We start from the raw sequence: 13,035 nt of genomic DNA on the forward strand, positions 1-13,035 counted from the left end.
TAACCTAGCTCAGTAGTGGCCTATAACCTAGCTCAGTAGTGGCCTATAACCTAGCTCAGTAGTGGCCTATAACCTAGCTCAGTAGTGGCCTATAACCTAGCTCAGTAGAGGCCTATAACCTAGCTCAGTAGTGGCCTATAACCTAGCTCAGTAGTGGCCTATAACCTAGCTCAGTAGAGGCCTATAACCTAGCTCAGTAGAGGCCTATAACCTAGCTCAGTAGTGGCCTATAACCTAGCTCAGTAGTGGCCTATAACCTAGCTCAGTAGTGGCCTATAACCTAGCTCAGTAGTGGCCTATAACCTAGCTCAGTAGTGGCCTATAACCTAGCTCAGTAGTGGCCTATAACCTAGCTCAGTAGTGGCCTATAACCTAGCTCAGTAGTGGTAGTAGAGGCCTATAACCTAGCTCAGTAGAGGCCTATAACCTAGCTCAGCTACTAGGCCTATAACCTAGCTGGCCTATAACCTAGCTCAGTAGTGGCCTATAACTAGCTAGCTCAGTAGTGGCCTATAACCTAGCTCAGTAGTGGCCTATAACCTAGCTCAGTAGTGGCCTATAACCTAGCTCAGTAGTGGCCTATAACCTAGCTCAGTAGTGGCCTATAACCTAGCTCAGTAGTGGCCTATAACCTAGCTCAGTAGTGGCCTATAACCTAGCTCAGTAGAGGCCTATAACCTAGCTCAGTAGTGGCCTATAACCTAGCTCAGTAGTGGCCTATAACCTAGCTCAGTAGTGGCCTATAACCTAGCTCAGTAGTGGCCTATAACCTAGCTCAGTAGTGGCCTATAACCTAGCTCAGTAGTGGCCTATAACCTAGCTCAGTAGTGGCCTATAACCTAGCTCAGTAGTGGCCTATCTCTATGCTGCTGTAAGTCTGACTGTGACTACTGTGCCTGTCACTGTCAGTGTTGTTCAGTCACAGTGTGAAGGCAGTCTGTTGACCACAGGGGTACGGCTCAAAATAACCTTCTCCACATTAAAGAGAGAAGATGCAATGTTCCGCTTTTCACCTCAATTTCATGTTAAACGATTTCAGCTTGTTTAATTTGCTGTGCTGGCATGTGACATTTCGGAATTAATTGTCTTACTCTGGGATTTTCAAAGCTCTCTGCAGAGGGGTCCTCAGAGACAGACCGATAAGTCCCATCAAACTGATGTCTTCCTTATCTCTGTGTGCGTAAGCACCCTGCCGGGTGATGCGTGTACCAAACCACTGCTGCTTAGCAACAATCTGAGTCTGGGTGTCTGTGTTCTGAGGCATTGATAATGACTTAGGATAGGGTGTACTTTCCACCAAACGGCCTCACCTATTTACTCTACATAGAGGAGCAAGGAGGGGGAAGGGGTTCTGCGTTTTCTGAGTGAAGCTCCAAATCGCTCTCCTCATATTTGTTTAAATGGGGAAGAATGAGAGTTGTGTAACTTAGTTTCACAAGGGGATAAAAAGAGGAGGAGAGACAGAGTCAGAGGCACAGATGTTTGAGCAGCTTTTCAACATAAACTGTACTGATTGAATATCACGCTGTACGACAATATCAGTGTAGCTGATGTGACTTCGAAGGCAATTGTCATTAGCGCTGGAGACAATAGCCACACTCATGAACCTAGGTAAGGACGGCTGAAACCTATTGCAGTATATTATAATCTTGATTGCGGACTGTCATTGCTGAGTCCAGCTGCTCCGTATTAGTCCCTCTGGGGCCATCTTGAATCATTGCACTGATATGATTTGTGCCGCAGAGGGACAGACTTGATTACTCCAATTTCAACATGATGTTGAGGTGAATGTGATTAGTTGAATGCGATACTAAAATGATCACAGTCCAGACTTGAATTGGATCTGATTGAGAGACTTCTCCTTGAAATGATCATCACCTTAATATGATAACTGAATGTTTCTGAAATTGGATAAACTTTGATTGTCTGATTTAGCATATTGCATTTGATGTAATAAGCCTTCAATTATAATTGTACTGTAACCACATTCCCACCATAATCATACATTTTCATATCTGCTCTGACTCTTCCCTTGGTTTCCTCCCAGATCGTAAGTTCCTGATAGCCAACGCTCAGATGAAGAACTGTGGCATTATCTACTGTAACGAGGGCTTCTGCCAGATGTTTGGCTTCTCGCGGGCAGAGATCATGCAGCAACCCTGCACCTGCCAGTTCTTGGCGGGGCCTGGCACCATGAAGACTGCCTTGACACAGCTGGCACAGGCCCTGCTAGGGTCAGAGGAGCGCAAGGTGGAGATCCTCTACTACAACAAAGAAGGTAAGGAGAAGGTGGACGGTTAGACTGAGATTCAGAGAGAAAGAGATGGAAAGAGCAAGAGAGTCAAAGTGACAACATTACTCCCCTTCTTTATAGTGGGGAGTGCTGTAAAGGTCACATACAGAATATTTTGGTCCCTCCAAGTGTCATGTCTGTCTCCCTCTCACTTTTATATAATGCTACTTACTGTTTGAAGCAGTGTTACAGTATGTGGAGCCAGCTGCTGCAGACTCAGTGAACTCTCTTCTACTAATTTATCTGTCTGGGGAGTGGACATGGTGGAGCTGTCTTGGCCTGCTTACCTCACCTGCAACATGTTTATTCATCCCCTATAACAACACAGGGCAGGACCCAGATGCAGACACAGGAGGCAGATGGTTTGAGTCTCTGATATTTATTAAACAACAAAGGGCAGGCAAGAGGCAGGTCGAGGACAGGTAAAAGTTCAGAACCAGGTCAGAGTTCCAAACGGTACAGGGAGGCAGGCAGGCTGAAGGTCAGGGCAGGCTGAATGGTCAGGCAGGAGGGCTCAGTGTCAGGGCAGGCATAAGGTCAAAACCAGGAGGACTAGAAAAACAGAGACAAGAAAGAGAAAGAGCACAGAAAAACTTGCTGGTTGACTTGACAAGACAAACAGAGAACACAGGAATATATACCCTGGGAATAATTGGGAAGACGGGTGAGACCTGGAGGTGGGTGGAGACCATCACAAAGACAGGTGAAACAGATCAGGGCGTGACATCCCCACTCCCCATTCCCATCCTGTGCATAGCTGCACTAAGTAGTTTGGGTTGGGGGTGCTGCAGGGGGATAGGGGGGGTGCAGATTATTTATTTTTTGCCCGTGCTACGGAAGGCTACATAGGTCCGCTAATACAGGACAAGTAAAGGCCCAGTACTTTTGTGATTTTGTTTTATTAAAAAAAAAAATAATAATGTTTTGTTCTGAACAGAACCATATATAATTTTTTCGTTTCACTGTTCCGACCAGTAAAATACAGTTCTGAACCAGTTCAACCCCCCCAAAGTACCCGTTTATATCGTTACTTTCTGTTACTTTTTATACCTTTATTTATTTTCCATTTAGCTCGACATTAAATGACTTTTCCAATCATGCAGTATGGATAGAGCAGCTTTGTCACAACTTCCGCCAAAGTCGGGTCCTCTCCTTGTTCGGGTGGTGCTTGGCGGTCCAAGTCACCGGTCTTCTAGCCATCATCGATCCACTTTTCATTTTCTCTTTCTCTAGCTCTCCCTCTCGCCCGCTCTCTCCCTCCCCTCTTCCTACAGTCTGTCTACATTTTGATTGGTCTTATTCTCTGTTTCTCCTATGCTAGGACATGCTAGGACATGTTGACAGCCCCTACCCTGGCTTCACTTAAACAGAAAGGAAGGTCTCATAAATGCCCTGGGAAAACATCCAGTCATGGAAGGAAACTACAAGACTGTACTGCTGTTTGAAAGGCCTCTCCACATAAAACTGAAATGAGATGGCAGTAACAGCCCACCAACCATGAAACCTGAGACTGAGTCTAAATGTGTTCAGTGTTCAAAGCACAGTCAGATAAGATTAAACAATATTTATAGTTGCTTGAGCTGTCCTGAAGTCTACTTAGTTACCTTTGAGCCCAGGTTCAGATGGCCATTAGCAGCTTTATAATGTTATGTCTCTACCCCCTGCAGGGACCTGCAGGCCCTGTCTGATTGATGTTGTTCCTGTGAAGAAAGTGGAGGGACAGGTCATCATGTTCATCCTCAACTTCCAGGAAATTATTGACCCCTCCCTCAAGAAACCAGGTCTGAGACAGAGGGTGGCCCAGGGTTGGGTATGGGCAGGTCAGTGTGGAAGTGTGTGTGTGATACTGTCTGTCTGCATCAACCTGTTTATTCCATGTTGAATGTAGCTGTGTTATAACATACAGAATGTGACTGGATTCTGTATGTGTATTTATGTAAAGTGTATGTATAAGTACTCTGTGGTTTCTCAGGGCAGAGTCGCAGGCTGAAGTTGAGACTGCCATTGGTACGTGCAATGCGTCGGTCTTCCCTCGCCAAAGACCAGTTTGAGGGGGTGGTGGTGGACTACCCACAGGTAAGGTGGCCAGAGACGCCCATACACACATAGGCCTATACACACAGTACTCATCGAAATATGACCTTACATATAAGATATCTTGATTATCTCAGTTCCTGTATCTCTTATGTTTTGTAATGAATATAGCTTCAGTCACATACATTTAGCAGTAAGTAGAAATCTAGTACAATATTTAACCTATGGTTGTCCTCTTCTTCCTTCCCTAATTCAGCCCAACAGTGAAGAGATCCCTCTGAAAGAGTTCCTTATCCCGTCCAAGGAGAGCTGCATGCAGTCTGAGACAGAGGCGCTGATAGAGCAGGACCACGGGTCCTCCCAGCCTGCAAGCCACTACTCCCCCAAACTGCTGTCCCTATTGTCAGAGCGGCTGGAAACCAGCGTGCCCTTCCTCCCCAGCAGCCCCTTCTCCAGTGCAGCCTTCCCCAGGACGGTCCTGCCCCGGAGCCGCTCCAGAGAGACTGTCGGCAGCCTCCGCAGAGCTTCCTCCCTGGATGACCTCGACAGCATGAGGGCCGAGTCGGGCCGACCAGGAGACCAACGCTCCTACAGCAGTGAGTTTGTGTGTGTGTGTGTACCCAGACATAAGTGTAGTCTGTTGCCATTTTTGTACCCCCTCTGACAGGAAGAAATGTGGCTGTCTCCTCTTACAGTTCCATCTGAATCCAAACAAACCAAGCCAAAGCTACCTGGGCCTGTTGGAGGTATTCTGTTCTCTAGAAAATGCGAATCCTCACTCCCATTCCTCAAGCACTGAGCATGTGCAGCAGCATGGTCACTAATCAATGTCTCTAACCTATAGTGTGTGTGTGTGTGTGTGTGTGTGTGTGTGTGTGTGTGTGTGTGTGTGTGTGTGTGTGTGTGTGTGTGTGTGTGTGTGTGTGTGTGTGTGTGTGTGTGTGTGTGTGTGTGTGTGTGTGTGTGTGTGTGTGTGTGTGTGTGTGTGTGTGTGTGCGCGCGTGCGTGCCAGGTCTATAGGAGTCCCAGTCACTCAGAGGCCATCCTTTACTCATCACACAGCTAATACTATGGGCTATGGAGTGTAGGGCTGTGGACTTCCCATCTACCCCAGGGAAATAATGTAGAGGAATACATCCATCCCCCCAATGCATTAACACACTCCCTCTCATTTCATTACTCTATCAATTTAATTGGCTTTATTGGCATGAGAAACATATGTTTACATTGCCAAAACAAGTGAAATAGATAATACACTTTCTCTGTATCTTTCTCACTTAGATGCTTTGCTCAGTATAAACCAAGATGTTTCTCACCTAGAGGAATGGAAATTGCATTATAACACATTATATTTTTAGTTCTGAATGTGTTACTTGCAGTTTAAATAAAGGATTTGAATGATAATATAATATGTAAACTAGTCGTTGAAAGTAGATAGACACAGCAATGAGAGATGAGTGTTGTTGTGTGCAGATCTGAAGACCGGTACTCTGAGCTCCACCTCAGACTCGGACCTGATGCGACGCAGGACCAGAACTCGCAGGACCAGCACTCGTAAACCCCTCACACTCAGTTTCGCCTCCGACCTCTTGCGACCGCCCTCGCCCACTGAGATCGAGATCATCGCTCCCAGCAAAGTAAAGGACCGCCACCGAGATGTCACAGAGAAGGTCACACATGTCACACAGGTGAGACACATGGTCCTCACTAGCACTCATATCACACAACCATGTGATTGCCTGACTCAACCTGTATTCTGCTAATATTAAGGGATTTTTAAAGTGAGTTTTTTCAGAACGGTATGTGCGATATTGTGTACACAGGATGTTGTGTAAAAGGAACGTTGGGTTATTGAGAAGTGGTGGATTACATCTCTTCGGTCTGACTTCCTGTGTTGCAAGCTTTCTGCTGAAGAAGCAGCTGCATGTCACTCAAGATTTTCCACATGCATCCACACACACACACACACACACACACACACACACACACACACACACACACACACACACACACACACACACACACACACACACACACACACACACACACACACACACACACACACACACACACACACACACACACACACACACACACACACACACACAAACAGGAATGATATACAGTATATAAAATTAACTTTTTTTTCAGTCACTGGTGCTATTTTCAAAAGTATGTGGTGAATTTTCTAAATACAAAACTCCAAACTGGTAACACTTGTAACACGGCAAGTCTCATAAAACGTGTTATTGTGCATTTATTTAGTTTGAATGCATCTTTCACCACCCAACCATTCATCCAACATATAAATGTACTGTCAAATACCATATGAACATTTATTTAATAATCAAAACACAACATATTAATATCTTCTCAATGTAGTTATTTTAACAGCTAGTTAATCCAATAGATACATGTTTCAAAATGCCCTTTGAATATAATATACTACAGTACTGTTTTCACATTAGAAAATGCACTATCTTTTGAAATTGACTGAACATCACATTTCTATCATTTCTATCCCATGTGTGACCTTTCAAAATTGATGAAAAAAATATCTGTATTGTTCAGATATAATTACAACATAGGTGTGCTGTAATCAAATGACAGAAACAGCATTTGTTTGCATTACATTTACATTTAAGTCATTTAGCAGACGCTCTTATCCAGAGCGACTTACAAATTGGTGCATTCACCTTATGACATCCAGTGGAACAGTCACTTTACAATAGTGCATCTAAATCTTAAAGGGGGGGGGGATACTTATCCTATCCTAGGTATTCCTTAAAGAGGTGGGGTTTCAGGTGTCTCCGGAAGGTGGTGATTGACTCCGCTGTCCTGGCATCGTGAGGGAGTTTGTTCCACCATTGGGGAGCCAGAGCAGCGAACAGTTTTGACTGGGCTGAGCGGGAGCTGTACTTCCTCAGTGGTAGGGAGGCGAGCAGGCCAGAGGTGGATGAACGCAGTGCCCTTGTTTGGGTGTAGGGCCTGATCAGAGCCTGGAGGTACTGAGGTGCCGTTCCCCTCACAGCTCCGTAGGCAAGCACCATGGTCTTGTAGCGGATGCGAGCTTCAACTGGAAGCCAGTGGAGAGAACGGAGGAGCGGGGTGACGTGAGAGAACTTGGGAAGGTTGAACACCAGACGGGCTGCGGCGTTCTGGATGAGTTGAAGGGGTTTAATGGCACAGGCAGGGAGCCCAGCCAACAGCGAGTTGCAGTAATCCAGACGGGAGATGACAAGTGCCTGGATTAGGACCTGTGCCGCTTCCTGTGTGAGGCAGGGTCGTACTCTGCGGATGTTGTAGAGCATGAACCTGCAGGAATGGGCCACCGCCTTGATGTTGGTTGAGAACGACAGGGTGTTGTCCAGGATCACACCAAGGTTCTTAGCGCTCTGGGAGGAGGACACAATGGAGTTGTCAACCGTGATGGCGAGATCATGGAACGGGCAGTCCTTCCCCGGGAGGAAGAGCAGCTCCGTCTTGCCGAGGTTCAGCTTGAGGTGGTGATCCGTCATCCACACTGATATGTCTGCCAGACATGCAGAGATGCGATTCGCCACCTGGTCATCAGAAGGGGAAAGGAGAAGATTAGTTGTGTGTCGTCTGCATAGCAATGATAGGAGAGACCATGTGAGGTTATGACAGAGCCAAGTGACTTGGTGTATAGCGAGAATAGGAGAGGGCCTAGAACAGAGCCCTGGGGGACACCAGTGGTGAGAGCGCGTGGTGAGGAGACAGATTCTCGCCACGCCACCTGGTAGGAGCGACCTGTCAGGTAGGACGCAATCCAAGCGTGGGCCGCGCCGGAGATGCCCAACTCGGAGAGGGTGGAGAGGAGGATCTGATGGTTCACAGTATCGAAGGCAGCCGATAGATCTAGAAGGATGAGAGCAGAGGAGAGAGAGTTAGCTTTAGCAGTGCGGAGCGCCTCCGTGATACAGAGGAGAGCAGTCTCAGTTGAATGACTAGTCTTGAAACCTGACTGATTTGGATCAAGAAGGTCATTCAGAGAGAGATAGCGGGAGAGCTGGCCAAGGACGGCACGTTCAAGAGTTTTGGAGAGAAAAGAAAGAAGGGATACTGGTCTGTAATTGTTGACATCGGAGGGATCGAGTGTAGGTTTTTTCAGAAGGGGTGCAACTCTCGCTCTCTTGAAGACGGAAGGGACGTAGCCAGCGGTCAGTGATGAGTTGATGAGCGAGGTGAGGTAAGGGAGAAGGTCTCCGGAAATGGTCTGGAGAAGAGGGGGGGGATAGGGTCAAGCGGGCAGGTTGTTGGGCGGCCGGCCGTCACAAGACGCGAGATTTCATCTGGAGAGAGAGGGGAGAAAGAGGTCAGAGCACAGGGTAGGGCAGTGTGAGCAGAACCAGCGGTGTCGTTTGACTTAGCAAACGAGGATCGGATGTCGTCGACCTTCTTTCAAAATGGTTGACGAAGTCGTCTGCAGAGAGGGAGGGGGGGGGGGGAGGAGGATTCAGGAGGGAGGAGAAGGTGGCAAAGAGCTTCCTAGGGTTAGAGGCAGATGCTTGGAATTTAGCGTGGTAGAAAGTGGCCTTAGCAGCAGAGACAGAGGAGGAAAATGTAGAGAGGAGGGAGTGAAAGGATGCCAGGTCCGCAGGGAGGCGAGTTTTCCTCCATTTCCGCTCGGCTGCCCGGAGCCCTGTTCTGTGAGCTCGCAATGAGTCATCGAGCCACGGAGCGGGAGGGGAGGACCGGGCCGGCCTGGAGGATAGGGGACATAGAGAGTCAAAGGATGCAGAGAGGGAGGAGAGGAGGGTTGAGGAGGCAGAATCAGGAGATAGGTTGGAGAAGGTTTGAGCGGAGGGAAGAGATGATAGGATGGAAGAGGAGAGAGTAGGGGGAGAGAGAGCGAAGGTTGGGACGGCGCGATACCATCCGAGTAGGGGCAGTGTGGGAGGTGTTGGATGAGAGCGAGAGGGAAAAGGATACAAGGTAGTGGTCGGAGACTTGGAGGGGAGTTGCAATGAGGTTAGTGGAAGAACAGCATCTAGTAAAGATGAGGTCGAGCGTATTGCCTGCCTTGTGAGTAGGGGGGGAAGGTGAGAGAGTGAGGTCAAAAGAGGAGAGGAGTGGAAAGAAGGAGGCAGAGAGGAATGAGTCAAAGGTAGACGTGGGGAGGTTAAAGTCGCCCAGAACTGTGAGAGGTGAGCCGTCCATCAGGAAAGGAGCTTATCAAGGCATCAAGCTCATTGATGAACTCTCCGAGGGAACCTGGAGGGCGATAAATGATAAGGATGTTAAGCTTGAAAGGGCTGGTAACTGTGACAGCATGGAATTCAAAGGAGGCGATAGACAGATGGGTAAGGGGAGAAAGAGAGAATGACCACTTGGGAGAGATGAGGATCCCGGTGCCACCACCCCGCTGACCAGAAGCTCTCGGGGTGTGCGAGAACACGTGGGCGGACGAAGAGAGAGCAGTAGGAGTAGCAGTGTTGTCTGTGGTGATCCATGTTTCCGTTAGTGCCAAGAAGTCGAGGGACTGGAGGGAGGCATAGGCTGAGATGAACTCTGCCTTGTTGACCGCAGATCGGCAATTCCAGAGGCTACCGGAGACCTGGAACTCCACGTGGGTCGTGCGCGCTGGGACCACCAGATTAGGGTGGCCGCGGCCACGCGGTGTGGAGCGTTTGTATGGTCTGTGCAGAGAGGAGAGAACAGGGATAAACAGACACATAGTTAACAGGCTACAGAAGAGGCTACGCTAATGCAAAGGAGATTGGAATGACAAGTGGACTACACGTCTCGAATGTTCAGAAAGTTAAGCTACGTAGCAAGAATCTTATTGACTAAAATGATTAAAATGATACAGTACTGCTGAAGTACTGCTGAAGTAGGCTAGCTGGCAGTGGGTGCGTTGTTGACACTACACTAATCACGTCGTTCCGTTGAGTGTAATAGTTTCTACAGTGCTGCTATTCGGGGGCTAGCTGGCTAGCTAGCAGTGTTGATTACGTTACGTTGCGTTAAAAGAACGACAATAGCTGGCTAGCTAACCTAGAAAATCGCTCTAGACTACACAATTATCTTTGATACAAAGACGGCTATGTAGCTAGCTATGTAGCTAGCTACGATCAAGCCTGTCTTGAGCATTTGGCCATTGGTTCTCATTGACATCACAGTAAATGTACTCATTGATCATGCACCTGGGGAAAAACCTTTTGGCATGGAGAATCCAAGCCTGACAAATCCTGGATTGATGTCATTACATGAATCATTCATGGCAGTTCGTAAGAGCATGGCACTAGCAAGACCAGAGTTGTGTGTTCGATTTCCACTGGGGTCACTTACGAAAATATAATGACTCACTGTTGCCACTTCGGATAAAAGCATCTGCTACATAAATGGTATGTATTACAGTACTGTACTGGCCAGATCACCATGCGCAGTGTCAAGTGTCGGCTGGAGTGGTGTGAAGCTTTCCGCCATTGGACTCTGGAGCAGTGGAAACACGTTCTCTGGAGTGATGCATCACATTTCACTATCTATCAGTCAGACGGACAAATCTAGATTTGGTGGATGCCAGGAGAACGCTACCTGCCCCAATGCAACCCCATCAAACACCTTTGGGATGAATTGGAACGGTGACTGCGAGCTAGGCCTAATAGCCCAACATCAGCGCCCGACCTCCCTATTGCTCTTGTGGCTGAATGGAAGCAAGAACCTGCAGCAATGTTCCAACATCTAGTGGAAAGCCTTCTAAGAAGAGTGGAGGCAGTTTAGGCAGGAAAGGGGGGGACCAACTCCATATTAATGCTAATGATTTTGGAATGAGATGTTCGACGAGCAGGTGTCCACATACTTATCGTCATGTAGTGTGTAAGAGGATATTATCTCCGGTATGAACATTTTGTTGGCTACATGTATGGAGATGTTACTTAGCATCACTACTGTACTATATGCTCTTGTCTCTCTGCATGTATATGAAAGAGGGAGAATGGGGAAAAGACCGTTTGTATGTGTGAAAGAAAGATCCCACCTTCCATAGTGTGACATCTGTGCCAGCAGAAGAACTTCTCACACCCACATGTCATCACACTAAGTTTGAGTACATTGTCATAACCTGTAATGCCATGGAAACACTAACACAGTGAGATGGCCCCACAACACCACTGCATAGCACACTGACCCACATGTCTGTGGAGGGACAGTCTGAGTGGCCACCAGCCAGATGAACCCACACACTAACCCTGGCTACCCTGACTTCACTTGTCCACTACAAGTGGAATAATGTGACTCAATATTAGGGATTTTTGTGGTATTACTAGATGTGTGTGTGTGTCAGGTGAACATACATGTCTTATGACAGTACATTTGAGTGTTATAACGGGGGTTTATATAATCAGAATTGAGTTGATTGACTGTGAATGGGCAGTTGGACTTGCTGCTAATGTTAGCATTTCTCTGAGTGAGAGGTGAGCTCTTTAGGTTGCCGTGTCAATGCTCCCTGTTGTCACTCCCTGACCTTAGAGAGCTGTTTTATTTCTCTATTTGGTGAGGTCAGGGTGTGATGTGGGGTGGGCGTTCTATGTTTTGTATTTCTTTGTGTTTGGCCGAGTGTGGTTCCCAATCAGAGGCAGCTGTCTCGTTGTCTATGATTGGGAATCATACTTAGGTAGCCTTTTTCCCACCTATGTTGTGGTATCTTGTTTTTGTACAGCTCTTGTAGCCTATGGAACGGTACGGTCGTTTTGGTTTCACTTTGTTATTTTGTTGCTGGTTCTCATTTAAATAAATATGATGACCACAAATTACGCTGCGCCTTGGTCTCCTTCAAACAACACATGTTACACCTGTCTTGCTCACTGGGTGCACATGGGAGGCAATTTGGCGTGCCTCTAGTTCCTACCAATGGAAAAATTGATCGGGCCAATAGATGCCTCCCTCTCCACTTCCTCCAAACCTGCTCCTGGTAGAGTCCTCAGCTGCTGATCACTATAAATACCACACACATGTACTCTCAAATTATATGAGCTGTGGTGTTTGTTTTTTATTCGACCTCACCAACAAGTTCACACTTCTAGAAGATAATTAGACTGGAGCAGTCATCATGTTTGGCAGGACATGGAGTGGAAAGGAGTGAAATGATAGCACAAACAGACTGGATTTCTACAGGCTAATTATGTTGCCTTCCCAGGTTTGGGGTCAAATCCATTTCAATTCCAGTCAATTCAGAAAGTAAACCACGTTTCAATTCCAATTTGTCCTCCTTGAAAAGCATTGAAGAGAATTGAAATTTCAGAGAATTCCTGAATTGACTGGAATTAGAAATGGAATTTACCCCAACCTTGTACCTTTCCAAATGATATTTGACGATTTCAACAATTTCTTTCTAAAAACTAAGTTTTTTAGAGATAATGTACACAAAACAAAAATATCAACGCAACATGTAAAGTGTTGGTCCCATATTTAATGAGCTGAAATAAAAGATCCCAGAAATGTTCCATACCCACAAAAAGCTTATTTCTCTAAAATGTTGTGCACATTTTTTTTTTACATCCCTGATAGTGAGGATTTCTCCTGTTCAAATATGACCCATCTAACTGACAGGTGTGGCATATCAAGAAGCTTGTGCTGGGGACAATAAAAGGCCACTCAAATGTGCAGTTTTGTCACACAACACAATGCCACAGATGTCACACATGTGGGAACTCCTTCAAGACGGTTGTAAAAGCATTCCAGGTAAA

The 13,035-nt window shown here is 46.8% G+C and overlaps 1 protein-coding gene across 4 annotated transcripts in view; it reads left to right on the plus strand.

Annotated features, from left to right (window-relative positions):
- The window catches only part of LOC123999170 (potassium voltage-gated channel subfamily H member 6-like), a 41,191-nt gene that overhangs the window by 2,016 nt on the left and 26,140 nt on the right, over positions 1-13,035 (plus strand). Inside the window, exons 1-7 of one of the 4 annotated variants that reach the window (XM_046304665.1) lie at positions 1,352-1,611; positions 2,048-2,278; positions 3,961-4,113; positions 4,266-4,369; positions 4,584-4,923; positions 5,023-5,073; positions 5,801-6,015. In XM_046304665.1, the coding sequence (XP_046160621.1) occupies positions 1,602-1,611; positions 2,048-2,278; positions 3,961-4,113; positions 4,266-4,369; positions 4,584-4,923; positions 5,023-5,073; positions 5,801-6,015 (1,104 nt within the window). In that variant the 5' untranslated portion in view covers positions 1,352-1,601. Of the gene's footprint in view, positions 1-1,351; positions 1,612-2,047; positions 2,279-3,960; positions 4,114-4,265; positions 4,370-4,583; positions 4,924-5,022; positions 5,074-5,800; positions 6,016-13,035 lie in introns of those variants that run through there. The other 3 variants (XM_046304663.1, XM_046304662.1, XM_046304664.1) reach the window with 3 other exon arrangements.

Source organism: Oncorhynchus gorbuscha, linkage group LG16 (genome assembly GCF_021184085.1).
Source record: "Oncorhynchus gorbuscha isolate QuinsamMale2020 ecotype Even-year linkage group LG16, OgorEven_v1.0, whole genome shotgun sequence".
In the NCBI taxonomy this organism is placed as follows: Eukaryota; Metazoa; Chordata; class Actinopteri; order Salmoniformes; family Salmonidae; genus Oncorhynchus; species Oncorhynchus gorbuscha.